The sequence below is a fragment of the Anas acuta genome, chromosome 1 (genome assembly GCF_963932015.1).
Source record: "Anas acuta chromosome 1, bAnaAcu1.1, whole genome shotgun sequence".
NCBI lineage: Eukaryota > Metazoa > Chordata > Aves > Anseriformes > Anatidae > Anas > Anas acuta.
This window is the reverse complement of record NC_088979.1, coordinates 69820916-69839662: the sequence shown is the minus strand read 5'-3', so window position 1 is coordinate 69839662 and position 18747 is coordinate 69820916. Positions and strand designations below refer to the sequence as shown.

The window sequence follows — 18747 nt, the reverse complement described above, 5'->3', positions numbered from 1 at the left end:
GAATGCGAGCCAGCTTGGGTAGCAATTTAATAAAGCAGCTGAAGCTAATGCCATTTTTTGGCACCAGATAACAGAGTTTGTTGTAGGGTCACGCATATGCATATAAGGGGTCATGTAGCAGCAAATTTTCAGGAAATAGTAGACATGCACATTATTAGACTGAATTGCTGTCTGGCTCCAATACCTGAAATATGTAACCGACTCTTAACCCTACGTCGCAGTGCTCTGGTGCATTTAAATCACAAAAACGTGTAGTTTTTTGTCTCTTAAACTAAATTTCTACAGCAGGAAAAGAATATCAAGAATGTAGCACCAGATCCTGTGCAGAAACACTTGAAAAGCCATTCTGCTGGAATTAGTGACGCTGCTGGCACAACGTCTAGATGAATAAACACTTCTAAAAATCTGAGATGGCTTCTAAAGTCTTGATTGTAAAATAATTAATTTGGGGCTCCTATAATTTTTAATTAGATTTTTTGAGCCATTAATTTTATACTTCCAAGATTTTCTGTGCAACAAGGGCTCTTTTTAACATGCATATTTAATGGAAGATAATATTGTTTCATAATCATGAGACTCTGAAGCTGCAGCTTTATAAGAAAAATACTAAATCTTATTAAACTTGTGATAAAATTATTGGTGTTGGCAACCTTGCAGACCTATGCCTAGAGCTGCAGTGTTTTCCTCCCCTTAATACTGTAACTAAAAAGACTTTAATGAGAGCCAAAGAATGTGGCTCTGTCTACCCAAAATCTTTTGGAATTTTTACTTTTCCCTAATGGAAATGAAAACAAATCTTTTTTCTTTTTTTTTTTTTTCTTTTTTTTTTCCCTATAAGCTTTTATGGATATCTGACCTGACTTTTGTAACGAAGAAGGATTAAGCAAACTCAGGAAAATGATAAATGTGGTTTGTATTAGGGTACTAATTAGCTCATAAATTTAGGAATAGTTGATCTTTTAATTTTGCTGAATGAAAATAGTGGTCAAATCACAGATCAGATCTTGGGACTGGAGTAATGCAGTGGTGAATTAAATACCCCTGAGCGTAAGTGTCTGATCCCATAGCATTATGAGAACTGGAAGTTTTGCTACTGGCTTTGAAGTGCACAGAGTAAATCTAACCAAAGTTGTAAAATATTGTTCAAGCAGCCAGACACTTAACAGATAATAATAAAAAAGTGTGATTTATTAGGTGTCTGCTTCTCATTGTGCTGTAATCCAGCAATTAACTACGTTGATTATTTTTAGTGCATGGAGCTAATTAGCGCACTAGTAGCCAGCATAATCCTATGTTTTACTGAAGTTTTTCTTTATGTACAGACGTATGTGCACAGATATTCAAAGACCATCCCCTAGAAGTACGCATTATTTCAGAAACCCTTCTGTATGCCAAGTGATAAAATACACTTGCCGGTCGCATGACTTACATTTCTTTAGAACTGTCGGGGTAGAAAATGAGTAGAGGCATTATCTGTTTTATGCTGCTCCCCTGGTAATCTCACAAAGACTGCTCTGGTGATACGCAGGGAAATGCATATTCTACCCCAAAACAACTTTAATTCTCATTTTTTCAGACTGGGTCCTAGCCAGGTGGTGGAGATGCATGGGCCAGGCAGCCAGGCACGGTTCACAGCATGGTAGCAGAAAGTAGCTGGCAGACACTGCAGGCTGCTGCCTGCAATGGCTGAGAGCCTCCTCTTCCCTCTAATGGTTGCACCAGGACAAGGCTGGAAGAGAACTGGGCTCGGTAACACTCACCATGGAGAATGAATAGGCTCCCATTCTCACACCCCATAAACATCCTCATGCACACCTTGTTAAACACCACCCAAGAGACTGCATTTCAAGCAGTTTTCCATAAACTCCAGGTGACCTGGATACAATGCTAGATAAAACCATCGGATAAAATACAGCACTAGAAATACGTGAACCTGGGATTAGAAGATCAGGGGGACTTAATGAGGAACCAGCCTTCACATCTGGACTGCTGTAAACATCGCCCGAGCCAGGGGCCTTGTGGAAAAAACATCACACTGATAGTAATTCAGCAAAACGTTCAAGAAATGTTCACTGCTAGCCCCGCAGTGATATGCAGTAGAATTAATCTAAAGCCATGGTGGAAAACAACTGCTGAACCAATTTTCTACTTTGGCTTGTAATGCACCTGCTCTTACAGTGTCTGCATTTTATGCTCTCTTTCTTTTTTTCCTGCAGGAATGTAAATACTCCCACATGAAACCAACCACTCACGTAAAGAGAAAGCCAGCAATCAGGCCTTAGTCTGACTACACAGTGTGCTAAAGTGGAAATAAAATGTGTTTGCAAACACAGAATGCTGAAATGCCTGGAGCCAGGACACAAACTGATAACCTACAAAGGAATTTGTAATTATACCTCCCATTTGCACAGAAGGAGCTGCAAATCTGCAAGCAATCAACCAGAACTGATACAACTGCAGTATTCCACCTCAAAGTGGTAGGAGGTCGACAAAATTCAAGCCTCAGGTCTCACTCTCATGTTCTTCTCAGAGCATAGCTGGCTGCAAAACATGTGCACCAAGTCAGCATTGCTGACATTTTTTCTCTGCATATGATGCTACTTCTGGAGGCCATATGATCTGTAGTTCACCATCCTAGCTCTATTTTCGGTAAGCAGCTGCAAGAAAGGATGAAGTGGCATGGTTAGCTGGTATGGGTGGGTAGTTTAAGGGATTCCCAGTTATTAACATTTTCTTAGCCTTCAGTTTAAACGAGGCTGCATAAAGCACCCAACGTCCTCTCCATTCCAGCCCCCCTCCCCAAAATAGTACCAGGACTAACAATTTTTCTTTAAGTGACAGAATGCTAGATTTTATCTTGCAGTAAGTGGAACACAGCTTTTATTCTCCCCCTCAAGTCTCTCTGACAGCATACCGTAAGCAGGTTTATGAGGAACATCACCTTGGCAGCGCATCCTCAATGAGCAATTCTGGACAAAATTTTCAATTATAGCAACTTAAAAAAAGTGACCAGCTTGTCAGAAATATTCAGCACACTTACTTCCAACTACGTTAACACATTAGGGAATCAGGACACAGTTATTTTCGTTCTTATATATAGGTTAGAACCTAACTTCAGATGCCTAAATTTGAAAATTGTGAAATGTGTCAGCAAAAGCGCTGTCAGAAGTCTGAGCGAAATTAAATATTCTTCTTAAAGCAACATCCTAAGGAAATACTGCAGTTCTCCTCCCCATATAACACACATTTGCAAAGCTCTAGAATAAGGACTCAGAAAGATCCTGCCGGCTGAACCTTGCTTTGATCTAGAGCATGAATTTCACCTCAACCTTACTTGCCCTGTGGAACAGTGACAACTCTACTTTCGACATTGCATAAGGCGACATCTAGCACAGCCCTGTGCAGCCAGTTATGCTTGCTACTGCACATGCATTTACCTGACCTAACTTTAGACATCGAAAATGCAGTTGTGGATACCTCAGACAACAATCTGTATCTTTATTTAGTAGGTAAAAACGAGCACTTTTAAGCCACGATTCATCTGACTTATGTTAGATGTCTATCTCGGGACAAAGCTAATCAGGCCTTAGAAATGTCTCTTCACTCCCACCAAGCATAAAGGGAGTGCAGACAACTCTTTCTTAGCCAGATTTCTAAGGTGTACATACCCAAGGGTATGAGGGAAAAAGCCCAGTCCCTCTTGTACATGAAATGCTGACAGAGCAGGAATATTCCCAATGAGCACCACTGCCTGGTGTCACTGCAAGAGTGACAAAGCAGGGCAAAGGACTTTTACATTTAGCCATGCCTGTACATTAGCAGTACTGCTGGGATCACTTTGAGCATCAACACTGGTAAAACAAGGTCAGAAACAAGCTGTGTGCAACAGAGCCAACAAGAACTGGAAGCTAATGTGGCTCCTCAGTTTCTGCACCTCTAAGCACCTCCAAAAACTACAGGGAGGTGCTGCACTACATGGACACACCAGTATGGGTGTACTAGCCCCGCTGCCCGGCACAGCTTCACACAAGGACCCCCTTATTAATAACTGGTGTGAGTTACACCGGTACAGCACTCTCCTGCACTTCTTATGAACAGATTCCTGCCTTACCTAACGAGTAGTCTGCATCTTTAACAACACTGGCCGTGACCCCGTCACTTCAGCTTTCAGGTGTCAGTAGGATATTGCATGCTCAGTGCTTTTATAGATCATAATTATTCAACCAGACTTTTTGAAGGAGCTCATCCTTGAAACAGAGACATTGTAACACAATAGAAAAGATTTCTGTTTTCCTTACATTGAAACCAACATAGAAAAGGCACAGCCTCTTTACTTACCATGCCAGCAAAAACAGGGAAATCATGGTCAGAAATAAGTTTCAAGTTTCAGTCCTTGGTGGAAGAACAAAGAGGTTAATTTTAGGTATTCTGCCACTTTGGGCCAACTTTTGGGGCTCATATAACTCTCCAAACACACATCCCTAATGGCAGATATGCTGTTGAAGAGACCTGATCCATCCAGAGGCATGTTCAAAATATCCCTGTCAATTGCAAGTATTTTTATGACTTGGTGATGGTGCCCAAAGCACTTTAGTTTAACAGAAGACATGTGGAATTGATTCCTCTCTCATACCAATGTTAATCATGACAAATTCTAATAAAGTCAGAATTAAATTGCTTTGAATATACACTAGCATGCACGGGAGAATACTGTGACTGTGTGTATTTCTCAGATATTTTTTCATTTCTTTTTTCTTATTTCTCCTTTTCCTCTGGGAGATCTCATTGCCAGTTTCAACAAAGGGCATCATCTCTATGCAGATGATATCCAACTCTACAACTCTGTCAACTCACTCTCTGATCCCCTTCTTGCCACCTGTCTTCAGCATGTCAATCAGCAGATGGCTACACCATCACTAAGGAATGCTTCAAAGGCATTCAAAATGTTTTAAAAGTCCTCTTTGTTCCATGTCTGTGGCTCTGCTATCAGTCTTCTTAATTCAGCCCTTCAGTTCTAGGCCAAATATCTTACCGTGATCCACAACAGAGCTCTCATTTTCCCTTCCCCTGCTTTAAAACTACTTCCACAGTATTTACAGATTTATCCACACTTTGACACCTGCTTCCTCTGCTTTATATTGAACGCTTTACACAAGTTTAGAATAATGCCATTTTATCCTTTTTTTTTTTTTTTTTTGTTTTTTTTTGTCCAAAACAGTCTTTCTAAACTTCTCCAACCAGGTGAAGGAAAACAAAGCACTACTTTGTTTCAAAAAGTGGAGATTCCCTCAAAAAATTCCAACACCTCACAGGTTTTCTTGAATGCAGAATTTCATTTTAGGGCTTGTGTAAATGCTTTTTGGCATCTATAACAGTAAGTCAAAGCCTTTCAAAATGCTTACAACGGCAGCATTGTTTTTGCCAAATACTAACATTCTCAGTATTATCAGAATATAATTGTTTTGATCTCTATCAGATCTCTCTCATGGCATCTAATCTTGTGCTTCACCTTATTTTTTCCTTCACTTTGTCCTTTCTCCAAGGCCCCAGAAATTAGAAAGCAAGGTCATCCCTTCACATATCCTATGTTAACCTTGTCTGCATTTTTAGTCCTTCGCTTGAAACCACTGAAATATGTAAATGGTATCATCTCTGGTACAGCTCAGTTCCACACTAGTGTTTCAAGGATCCGTGGCATCAACTTGGCAGAAATGTTCAGCACACTTCTCATGTTAAAGGAAGCAGAGTGCAGAAGTGAAGCACAGCCACATAAGGGAAATACAGGGAAATCGAAGTAGGGATCTGAAGTAAAAATATTGATGATCCCCTGATGTACAAAATGCCAAGGAAAAAGTTGCACTGGGCAAGACCATGCTATGTAACAAGCCATTGAGAAGTGTACAAGCCATTGAGAAATTTAGGTTGGATATTAGGAAGAACTTCTTTACTGAGAGGGTTGTGAGGCTTTGGAACGGGCTGCCCAGGGACATGAAGGAGTCACCATTCCTGGAGGTCTTTAAAAGACGTTTAGATGTAGAGCTTAGGGATATGGTTTAGTGGGGACTGTTAGCGTTAGGTCAGAAGTTGGACTCGGTGATCTTGAGGTCTCTTCCAACCTAGACAATTCTGTGAGCTCAGGGGGAGTGAGGGAAGCGGGCAGGCAGCGGGGAGGCTGTGGGGACGCAGCGACACGGTCGGGCAGCCCCACCACACCCCCAGGCGAGGCGAGGCGGGCACAAAATGGCGGCGCCTCCCCGCCCCTCCTCGTTACCGCGGCAACCCCCCGCCGCCAGCCCGGGAGCGGGGCAGTTCTCGCGAGATGTCGGCGGGCCGGGGCGGTGGGCGCGGGGCGGGGCGGATTTGAAGGCGGCGGCGGGAGGCGCCGCGCGGGGCAGGTGGGTGCTGTGCGCGCGCCCCCCCCCCCTCCCTTCCGCGCGCCCCTTCCCGCCTTTTCCTGCGGGGCCGCGCGCGCGCTGCTGCCGTTGGGCGCTTTTTACCCCCCCCTCCCCTGCGGTTGGGCTGCGTGCGCGCGCTCGCCAACGGCCGCAGGTGTGCCGTTAGCGGCAGGTGTGGCGTTGGGAGGGCGGGAAGGGGAAGGGGGGGGGGGCGGCAGCCTCCGGGGGCCTCGCCCGCGGCTCTGCCTCAGCGAGGGCGGGGAGAGGGGGGGGGGAGGCGGGGCATGGCCGCGGCTCGCTGCCTGCTGACGCGGCGGTGGCGGTGCCAGGGCTCCCTCGGCAGCGGGGCTTGTGTGTCCCCACAGCACGTGGGTTCTGTGTTCGTAAATGTGAGGGCTTAAAGTGTCAGCGCCGCTATAAGCATGTGTAAGGGCGAAGGCTAAACCATGAGGGGCTTAAATAGCGAAACCCTGCAATTCCTCCTCTTTTTTTTTTTTTTTTTAATAAGAGGTACCAGATAAGCGTGCACAGCCTTCAGGATGAAAATCCAGCCTTAGGACTTAGCCCCAAACCCTCTCACTGAAAGGCTTGCTTCTTAAGTCTTCTCTGTGCTATCACCCCAGGCTCTGCATGAGCTGTTTGCTTGTAGGTAGCTATTTCCAAGTTCAACTACAATTTTTGAAGCCAGTTTGTCCCAAATGAATATTTATTATACGTTCCTGGAGAACACTTGTTAGACAGCTGTGCTTGGGTGCAGTTTCTTTTTCTCCACTCTCCATCACTTACAAAGGATGCTTTTAGGAAGAGCAATTTTCTGGATTTGGCTTCTAATTAATGACTTATGCTTACAAAATGTTTCTGTGCCTTTGTAATCTCATGCTATCACGTCTCTCCCCACACCTGCTGATATCAGAGGGGAATAACTGCCAGCACTTTGTTAGAACTGTAACATTAAATAAGTGTTTTGCTGTTTTTAACAGGACCCTTGGCTTCTGTGAAACTCTGGAAGTTATGTGGAATAAGTAGATAACTCAGACCTTTGTTTGGAATTTCTTCCAACAAGAAGGGAAACTTGTAGAAAATGACACCCGGGAAGGTTTTGCAACCTGTATTGAAAATGAAGGTGGATGAACTGTTTTTGTGCTGGTTTAGCCAGCCTGCAACTCAGCTGATATTAAAGGACTGCTTGAGAAGGATCAAGAATGAGGAGAAAACTGAGATCAGAAATGGAGATTCAGGAAATAGTAAAAAGGAGAGGTTTGCTGCTACGGGTTCTGACTCCAAGCAAAGCGTATTAGGAGATGTCAGACTACCTTTGTCTTTCAGTCCTCCTCAACTTTCCACTACTCTTCCATTGTCAACTTCATCCAGCTCAAGGAAAGTTTCTAATGTTAAAGGAACACGTAGATCTTCAGGAACCAGAGTAGTAAGTCTGTTTCTTAGTTATTAGACCTATTTGTTGAAATTGAAGTGAATTTTGTGGTTGTGGCTTTGAGTTATACAAGCAGTTAGTTCCTCCACAGGAGGTGTCTGGAAGCGAAGCAGCACCACAGGACATGAAATGTCAATGTTGGCATGTCATCAGTGTTCAGTGGGCTGAGCTTCTGAAACATTGTCTTGGCTCCTTGGAGTTCTGTTGCTTTTTATAAGTTTTATGTGCCTGACACAAACTGAAAAATGGATTGATTTTATTTCCAATAATTTTTCTATCTATAAAGTATTGCTCTGATTCCTTAAAACTGCAGAATGGGAAGCATTGTAAGATGCCTGATCTGGTACAGCTGACTAATGTGGTATATCTACCCTAGTTTGAGCTGTAACTTCAAATAAGCAATACTGATCTGTCTTGCTAATAATGTACGTGTCCTGATCACTCCAGTGGGTACAGCACATGTAAGGAACGGTCAGGATAAGTGCTTCCTGCTTTCTGAAGGATTGTCCTGTGCAGTAAGGATAAGGCAGGTATCTGTATTTCTGTGTTCCTGAAGTCATGAACAAACTCCAAGTGGTAGAAAAGCTACAAATAACCTTTTTTTACTTTTAGAAAGTGGTTTTCCATAATGCCTTTGTGAACAAATAATTTTAATAGCCAAAACTTGGATAGATGGGGCAGATAGCCTTGGCTAATAGGGTATCCTGCATCAAATGCATTTAATGTTTTATACTAAATATCTAATGTTTTATCAGATTATCAGACATAATAGTGTACAGAGATTATTTATTTAGTTTAGTAAACAGATCACAGTTCCTGGTCATTTCTTCTTTAACTTAGTTTTGCAAGAAGTAACCAAAGTCAGGTGTTGATGCTTCAAATACCATGCTTCCCATAAGAAGTCCTTCCACTGTAAATGCGTTTGTCCACAATTGTGAGTTCCCTGTGTTTGTTTGCACTGTTATTTTTACAAAATACTGCCTTGACTGCAAATATTCCTCTGTCTGATGATACCAGGCACTATTGTTAGTCCAAGACTCAAATTTGGCTCTGCTGAATCTGCATATTAACAAAGTAATTGTTTTGGTACTGCATGGTACATTCAGTGCTTCCGTTCTAAGAAGGTCTTGGTTGATAAAAGACAATGTCTTCTATGCAAGAATGGCATCCCTGTCCCCAGCCTGACTTTTTTTTTTTTGTGGCTTGCAGTTCAGTTCATTCTAACTTGTAGGCCTCTTCAGAAATAGTAAAAAAAACAAAAACAAAAAACAAAAAAAAAACACGGAATAGAAAGTGTGATGACTGATGAAACTAAGCATTGCATGTATGATCTGCCTTGTATCAAAGGAGTTGTTAACAGAGGCGTGCTGTTTCTGCTGTAGTGCTATAAATTCCAGTTACTTAATAATACTGGCAAGTTGTAAGTGGTTGTTGCTCTCAGCCAGTCTCCATACCTTCCTGCCTGACACAGTCCATTGGCCAAACCCTCTCGTGTCCCAGGCAAGCCATCTCGGGTTGGTATGGGTGGAGTGTATTTTTACCCACTGGCATAACAATATGACAGTTTTGTGCTAAAACATTTAATCTGAAGTGTTACCTTTATTTTTTTCTTAAATATTAATTTTCAAATCTAGTTCAACCTGGAGTACTCACTTCTTAGATTCAAGACATCACAGAGTCCAAAACTTGTCAGATTGCCTTTATAATAATAGAGCTGTATTTTATGCATAATCACTATCCAGACTACAAAGCATGACAATTGATTTACTCTTTCCTTTATGTTCGTACCGTAGTATTTTCTGTTCTAGTGAAATGTAGGCAGTTAGCAGATGCTCAGTCCATTCCTGCGTCAGATAAGTGAGCAAAGGAAGAGTTTCCATTACATGCCACTGTTACATGATGTATTCCATCACTAATTTGTTTATTCTAATTTCTCTTCGTGTATGTTGATTGCTTTAAGTAGGTACCATAAAGAAGAAATAAGAGATTCATGAAGGTGTAACATTATTTGCTTAATTGGAATCACTTGTATAGCGCTGAGAAGCAAACTAGATGGGTGTAGGTAGGTGGTTTTTTCATCCAAAGAGTTGGACGGAAGTTTCTATGCAATAAGAAACTTAATTGTGACTTTATTCAGCTGAACTGAAGCATCATGCAAAAGGTTCCTAATCTTCGAAATGTAAATTTTATTTGGAATAAGCACCAGCTCTTAAGATATCCCAAGAGCTGCATAATAACATGTTCTGTCATGACAGTGGATTTTTGCACAGAAAGCAGAATATACCCCTTTTCCTTTTCATGCAGTCATAAACTACCCACTGCAGTGTCAAAAGTGATGCATCTGGCTTTGTGCACTTCACCATTGTTCATAAACTGAGCCACAGTATTTTTACCTACTTCATTTGAGCTTGAGGTCCTTGGCATTGTTATGCTTCACTTATGCTTCTAGAAGTAGAAGACAATGTTTTGAATAACTTTTTAAAAAAGAAAGCTTGTACTGTAGCTCTAGTGACCGAGACTTAAACTCTAAGTAACAGTTCTAAAAAATGCTTAATAATAATAATTTGCTTAACTCTGTGTCCCCGAGAGTGACATTTGGAAAGGGTTTCTACTTCCAGTCATAAAGAACTGGAGGATGATTTTCTTTAGGACTACAGAAGTCAACATAGGCATCTTCTGTATACAGTAAGAAAAGCTTTAACAAAGAATTCTTGTAATGGAGCATATAGGTAGTAAATTTGTTTTGGTAGGATACTTTTTTGGTGTCATTGAGCTGAATCACTGCATTTAATTATGGGTAAGGCTGCTGTACAACTTCTGCTGTCTCTGGGAATGTTCCTATTGGAACTTTTCCGAAGGACATCAAGCAGTAAAGCTGGTAACAGAAAGCTGATATCCACAGGTCATTACTAAGTAGTAAGTATGACTGTGTAGGAAACACCATTTTCATAATACAAGTTTGTTTTTAGAAAGCCAAGTATTGTAGAATGCTTTTGTGGAATACCAGTCTTGAAATGCATACAGAATTCAACCATGAAAATTCATCTTAGAGTGTGTTTTGATGTGGGTGAAAACAAAACAGTGTTTGTTTAGATGCTTTTGGTTAATTTTCCCTTAGGGAAGGTACTTTGCCTTTGCTTGTATGATGTCACTCAGGGAGGTCAGTGTCTGTCTTGTGTCTGTTGCACAAGTAACTTGTCTACAAGCACAGTAACTGCAAAGTTCTGGTGAACTTCATTATGTGAGCTAAAGTGCTTGCTAGCACTCAATAGTCTTCAAGTAGATTTGTGATTTTTTTATATGCTAAATGTATTAAAATAACAAGAAACCAGAGGCATAGACAAACTTCTACAATTGTCTTTAAAAACAGCATACTATAAAATAGTCAAGAAATTCTAGAGCTGTAACTTTGAAACTTGAGGAATTGTTGCTGTAGCTTTCTTCTAACCCTTATCACTACTGTACATGGGTTTAACAGTGTTTCTGGCACTCTAAATTATCTTAAACATATGGAGAATACACAATTGTACACTGTTCATCACACTGTCAAAAATGCCAGGCCTCAAGGCCTAAAAGATGCCGCAGGCAAGATGTTTAATCCAAACCAGCTGGTGTGCTAGGCATCTGGGGAAACAATTCACAGAATTCCCTATGGGCATTTTGGAAGGGAGGGGAGTTGCAGACAGAATGTGATATGATCTGACGAAGTTCAAAGTTATTTTCCATTTCTCTGCAGGGTCAATCTTTAATATAAAGATACTTCTTAGGTTGGTTTCTGTATATCCTTTTCTTGAAAAGCAAACTGTTCCTGCTCATTTATACTATGACAATTATTAAAACTCATTGTCTTGTATTTCTCTAATTTGTAATTTTCCCTACTGCTTTACTATATTGCAGTATAGCTTTATTCATCACTGCCATTCTTGAAGGATTTCAGTTTCCAGTTAGTCGATTCAAATAGTGGTACTACTAGAATCCATTTTAGTTTAAAGGGAGACTAAAATGAAACCATCTACCGTTAAGACAAAGGTTTAAGCATAACTGCACTAATAATTGCTTATTGGAACAACTGAACTGATGGCTTGAGTTAAAGGGTGGATAGCAAGGCTTAGATCTGCATCCTTTAGATCAGTCTCTGTGTTCTCCAAGTGGGCTGTAATGTTTTTGGGGAACCTCCTTTTGTTAACAAGGAGAGAAACTGCTCATATAATACTAGAAAAGTAAGAGGAATGAGCTTTCAAATCCAGAGAGGTTTTCACTTTGATCATTATTAAACATCATTAAACTTGGTCAGTCTTGGCATTTCAAGTGTCTTGTTTTGCATGTTGCCTGCATCAGAATTGCTACCTCGTGCACCTTAACACTAGAAGCGGTGTTAAGTACAGCCTGGGAAACACTAGCTTCATTGGGATTGCATGGCAAACTAGGTTAGACCGTACTCAGTCTTACATAACATGTGTACTTCCGAACTCCACGTTGAGCAAAGCTAGTGTTAGTGGTGCTGTCTCCCATCAGTAGGTTGGGAGGGTGGCAGACTTGGCTTCCAACTCAAGCCTGTGACTTAAAAGCAGACTGTAAATAACCTGGTATCAAGCTGATGTACTTTTAGGATGATAACAAGGCAATATGACAGATGTCAGCACTAACGTGTTCACAGTAAAGGTCCTTCTATGGTGCCAACAAAGGAAGGACAGCCAGAAGTTCATATAAAGGTCTGGAAGATTGTAACTATAGGTATTCCTAGAAAATCATTATTAGTTTCAACTGGGGTGAGATAATAATGGTCAACATAAGCAGTACCAGTGGTATATCCTGTGTTATTCTTAAGCTTTGCTGTACTGAGTAGCTTGGAACAGAAGAACCGTTATCCTGATTAGAGAACCAGTTATTCATTTTATGTAAAAATGACAAACACTTATTCACTGTTACAGCCTTTTGGTAGTGTTCTTTATTATTGCTGTATATTGGACCCAGGGACATTAATATTATGCTTGGCAGTAATAGTATTTATTTTGTTTACACATTGTGCTTTGTTAGAAGAAATAGTAATCTCTTATAGTCCTCTTTCAAAGTGGCAGTTCTACATGAAAGAGGAGATATATCTATCCTATTGGGAACTCATAAATATTCCTTATATGCTGCAACCATTTCTAAAGTTTTTGACACTTCTAGTGCTGAAAAACTGAATTTGGAACTATATGTGGCTTTCTTTAAAATTAAAATTCACGTGACTCCTGACACAGGACAAATGCAAATATTTGGTTGAAACTGGTTATTCAGAGACACTCTTTCCTGTAGGAGTAGCTGTTGCTTAAAAGCAAATAAGCAAAAAAAAAAAAAAAACCCCCTTCATAGTTGCATGGAATCGTTATATTCAGATATTTACAGTTACTTGTCCATTCCCAGTCTTTCGAAACATTTAAGCTAATTATAGATCTACATCAGTCATTGAAACAGTTCATTGTTTTAGCAGGTGAGCAGTCTTGGAGGAAATTAGATCTTGATATTATGAAGACAGCTTTTTTTTTCTTGCCTCAAAGATGCAAGAGGATCCACAGCTGAGAACCCATCTTGGATTTTTGAGAACCTCTCCTTCACATGCCCTACACTTACTCTGTCAGCAAGAAATGATCTTCAGGCCAAAAGTATGTGTGGGCTTACTTCAGTACAAAACAATGTAGTTCATCCAGTGAACTAGTTTGTCTGTTGTTGGACATAATAAATGGCTGCATGGAAATTTTCAGCAAGCAGTGCTACAGGAAGAATCTCTAAAATTCCAGTGGTAATATCGTGGTTCTGTCTTTCAAAAGTAGAGGCTTTGCACACAACTGTTTTGAACTAAATGAAAATTAGGCAATTTAAGTAACTTAATTGGCAAAGATACCAGTTAAGCTCATTTGTTGTTTTGTACAGTCCACAACAAGTGGGTACCAAATTTAATGTTTTAACTGTGTCACAATATACAAAATAATTCCTTTTTGTTGGGTTGAAGTATTGTGTTCTCATCTTCAAGTTAACCAGATCGTACTAGTGCACTGGTGGTTAAGATTAGTTTGTATTCTGTCAACAACAGATACAATTTGAAGTTATTTCACAGAAAGCTAACCAGTGATCAAGTGGTGTGTTCATAAGTATGTGCTGGTACTTCGTGTTAGATGTGCCTCTTTCCCACAGCAATCACTATTCCATATTAATAGTAGGTAGAAACTTGAGTCACCCATGTACCATCTCTTGACCACAGGTACTAGCAGTGATAACTGGCTCTTAGGGCTGCTGAGGTAGTGCTTAAATAACCTTTTGCATACTGTTTCTATTAGGTTCTATAGTTTCTATTTCATACGAAACAAGCCTTATGTATTTGTTCTGTGCAGATCTTACTAGAAACTTCTGCGTGTCTCAGGCAACAAATAAGATGTGTTGGAAGATTACAAGGAGACTTCCACAGCATTTATAGAAATAGATGAGAAAGGAGAATGCAAGGAAAGAAGTTCTGAGTGGGTGAAGAAGGGAAACAGCAAAATTGTCAATAAAATGCAGCTGTAAATATGCCCAGCATGAACAGTCTTCATCTAGGGCTTCCTATCACCTTGACAAAACAAGGCTTGTAGAGCTTATGAAACTGCTTGACTTGATCTGTTTTTAAAATTCGTCAGAATCAGGAGAACAGTTTCTAAACAATTTTATTCCTATAGAAGCTAGATCTGTATTGGTAATCAGCTGATCTAGATTTTGGTAAACGATTCTACTAGATATATTGGATATAGTGAACAGTCTTTATTCTTGTGGAGTATCTCATTGACTAATATATCAAGCAAATTTTGAAATTAAATTATGTTGAAGGTACTCGATAGACTAGGTTTTTCTTACTTCAGTCTGACATTAGTATTCGTAAATAGTCTTCATTTGCATCAAACACCTTTCTAAATTTTTCAGTTAAAACTTTAGATTTGGAACAGAGATGACCTTTATCATTGCCTTATTTGCTGTTAACATACTGAAGGGCATCTCCTAAAATATTGAACAGTGGCTTATTTATCAAGTAACAACTGAAGTGTAAGCTAGACTGCTTGAACAATATTTGTACCTTACAGCAAGTCTCTCAATGATCTCTCAAGCATATGCAGTAAGCTGTCCTGCAGCTGTCACTGACTCAAAATTATGGTCTTGTGATTTCAGGGACTAAATTACATGAGGTGTTAGCTTATGATGCCCAAATTAAAGTAGCTGTTGTACACCAATCATTTTAGTTTCGGAAATAATGAAATTCTAAGCTGTGTGTTTCTGAAGGGATTCGTTGAAAATTCAGTTCATGTGAAAGTGGTAAGTACTGAACAGTTGGTCCTATGTTTAACTAAATTGCTGGGGGGCAGTCTAAGAACATGAATGACAATGTTTTATATACCAGATTACTTTGTCAACTTCTAAATTAAGGTGATACAAGGTAAATAATACCAACCTGGAAACAAGTAAATATCCAAAATGGTCTGTGTGACTTTGAGAAGTTGCATAATGCATAAATTAGGCTCCATTATAAAAGTACCTGTCTCCTGTAGGAAAGTCTAAGTGTCATTTGTAATCAGCTTGAACTGACACTTCATTTCAATGTGTTCTGCTACGCACAGGCATACCTTGATAAGCTCCAAATGCACAAACGGTGGCTTCCTCTGTGGATACACTTCATAAGCGTCATGGTTAATCTAAAAACAGCGTTCTATAAGGGCAGGTGTAGCTTAAATTTGTATTAGCCAAGATAGATATTTTTATTATATCTATCTGTTTAACAGCCACCTCAGTAGCATCGGTTTGGGTGCAGCTTTTTCCATGGTCTAACGAACAGGTTCATCTGAAGATCACAAATAGTAAAGAGGTTTCACCTGTAAAGACCATTCCAGCAACCTGTTTCCATCAAAACTCTGCTTATGCTATACAGAAATAAATAAAATGTGAACTGAATCTTTTCCTAAGATGGCAGAGAATGTGAGAATTATTCTGAACGGGGTACTTTACTATCCTTTAACTGCCAGGCTTCAGTTTTATAATATCTCGTGTTGACGCTTGCTGAAGTTAGTCTGCCAGATGCAGTTAGCAATCTAAAAAGGCTTGTGCTATGTCTTTGGAGTCCAGGCAGTGTAATCATAGCAAGGTGACATGTATCTTATCTTGCTTCTAATCTGATAACAGCCCGTGGCGTGGTGTACATACATGGCATTCTTCTCATAATGTGCAGAGAATCTGATCAGCCCATCCTTCCTGAGCTATCAACATATATCTTCCATCTAATTGGCGTCTTGCTGTTCACTGTCTTACCTCCTAAAAACTTGGGATTCTCCCAGTAACTCTGGAAAGAACCTCCAGGCATTGTTTTGTCTACTCCAAGAGTACTGGAAAAATTAAATCATTAGAAAAGACGTACACATGCAGGTCTTCCCTGTTTTTTTAATTGTCTGAATGTTCCATCGTGGAGGCACTGCATCCTTCAAGAAAAAAAAAAAAAAAAACGAAACTTGATTCCTTCTGTGGTCTGTACTTTGCAGACTGTCTACCTTGGGTTTTGTCAGACTACTGCTGGACAAGCTGTTTGGGCTCTGGATCTTAGAGGTGACCCACTCACAGGAGAGTTAGGGATGGATAATAATGCCGTGTCATTCTGTTCATTGCACAAGTACATCGTCTTGTTCGGATCTCTTCAAAGCAGTTTGAAATGGGAAGGTCTTAGTAAGAAGCAAGTTAAATAAGTATCTGAAGAACTGGGAAAACTGCATGTCTGGGATGTTATTAAATCCCTTTCCTTATCCATCAGTATAAGAACAGATAAGTTTCAGCTTTGTGCATCCTTACTTCATATGACCATAGGTTTTAGTCAATGAAAATAAAAATATTTGTGAATTTAATACTAGAAAATCAGTATCAATAGGTTCTCCCCACCCCTGAATGGGTCAGCTTGTCAATAAGTGTTAATGTGCTTAGGTTGCTTAGGCAAGATCAAAAAGCAGAATGTTCTTTGCAGCTTTCTAATTATTCTTGCAGGTTCCCATTCTCTAAAAAGGTCATGTTTTACAGGACCCATCCTACTAAAATTTGAGATCATTAAATCTTGCTATGAAATGCATTCTCCTGAGAAGAGAATGTTTTGTTTATTGGTCATAATAATGGAAAATAACACACACGGGCAACTGACGCTTTAGTCCATTCCTATAAAGAAGCTTTTTCCCTCCAAAGGCCTTTCTGAAGACTTGAAGGGTAGTTTTAGATTTCTGTCCAAGAAGTATTGTCATTCCTCATCTATTTAGACTTTGTCAGTGGAAGTTGCTGTGTACAGTGTTAAACAGAGCAGTACTGCTGATGCTAGGGAGCCTGCCTAAGCTGTGTTTTCTCTCCTTGGTCATAATACCAGTCTGACTGAAATGGACATCATCTTTTTAATCTTTCCCCTTATTTCTCACTTTGTACCTTAAGAGCTGGTGATACAATAATGGTCCATAGGCTAACACTGGCTTGCAGGGTTAAAGATGTGCAGGTTAGTGTAAATAGTGTATCTGCCCAGCCAGCGTTATGTTTGCTCAATGTCACTTGCATCTCCTGTTGTGCAGTAAGTTTTTTGCGGAAATCTAGACTTGCTGGACACTCAGTTGGACTGTGGAGTGAGGAATAGGGAACCAAGTAATTATCAATTAAATATGCCTCATTTGCATAAATTAAATATCTAGTTGCAACATCTCTCAGTATATCAAAGGCCAGATAAAGACTATCAAGAGTTATTTCTAGATTAGATAATATTAAATAATGGTGATATTCTAGTTACAATCTTTGTTGAAGATGAGGTGGGCAACTCATCCTTTTAGGGCTTTTTGTATTGTCTGCTTGTTTCTCTGGTCTAGCAAAGAACTGCTGCTTCCATTTGTCATCCTTCTGGTATATTTCTCACTTCTCATTTATTTGTTTTTCTTGGCTTATAGTAGCTGTATTTTGCTTAGCAGCTTTAGCTGATTGACTTTTTTGTATATCTTCTTGAGCAATTTGCTAATAGTGCTTTTTCCACTTAAAACATCAGAAATATATCCTTTGTACTAAGTTAGTCATGCTAACTTATATATCTTCAATGTACTCAGAAATATGTTACCTTGCCTTAATTATCTTCTCCTAACTGCTCTTCTCTGCCCCTCACTAGTCAGTTCCTTTTGGGAAGTTGCATGTGTTCTCTGCTGTGGAGATAAGGCAGAGTGTGTGTTCTGGGTTAAGGGGAAAGCTAATTTCTGCAGCATTGCAGGCTGAAGGATTCAATTATAATGCACATTGTAGCCATTGAGTTTACTCACGCAGCCTTAAAGTGTCTCCAAGGCCAAATGGGCCTTCTGTCACCGTGGTTCTCGCGTGATTGGGTTGAAGTCTGGAACCCAGGTTTTGTATGGCTGAATGCAGTTTGTTACATATTGAGCTCCTTATTTTCTTGGAAGCTTCCTGTAATGTTTGGATGCTTTTTTTTTTTTGTATGATTTAAGACCAGTTTCTGATAATTTCCTAAGACTTTAGAAGACTAGTCAGTATATGCTTTTCACTGAGAAGAAAATATAGAAAAAACTGCATTTTGTAGACAAACGTTTCAGTTTTTCTGAGTTATGCTTCAGGTTTCTATTTCTTCTCTGTTCCCCAAAACAGAGTAAGTAAGATTGGACAAAGTAAGATTTGTCCAACCTGAATACTTCTGTGTTGCAGCCACATAAGTCTTACACTACATGTTCAGACCACTGCTAAAGTGGTGAACTCTTTAACCACAGTCCCTTGAGTCAGATCCATTCATAGTGTGTATCTTTAGCTTTGGAAGGAAGCTCTGAGCATGCATCTTCCCTTCTGTTTATCTAGCTAATAATAAGCTGCCAGGATACTTGAACAGCTTCGTGGCTGGCATCCAGCCCTTCACCC

At 40.0% G+C, this 18747-nt stretch overlaps 1 protein-coding gene across 3 annotated transcripts in view; it reads left to right on the top strand.

The window, feature by feature from the left end:
* The first annotated feature begins 6288 nt into the window (after nucleotides 1–6288).
* Nucleotides 6289–18747, top strand: part of PPP2R3B (protein phosphatase 2 regulatory subunit B''beta) — a 52884-nt gene continuing 40425 nt past the window's right edge. The window contains exons 1-2 of one of the 3 annotated variants that reach the window (XM_068681681.1): nucleotides 6289–6395; nucleotides 7376–7821. In XM_068681681.1, coding sequence (XP_068537782.1) covers nucleotides 7477–7821 — 345 coding nt within the window. In that variant the 5' untranslated portion in view covers nucleotides 6289–6395; nucleotides 7376–7476. The other 2 variants (XM_068681690.1, XM_068681672.1) reach the window with 2 other exon arrangements.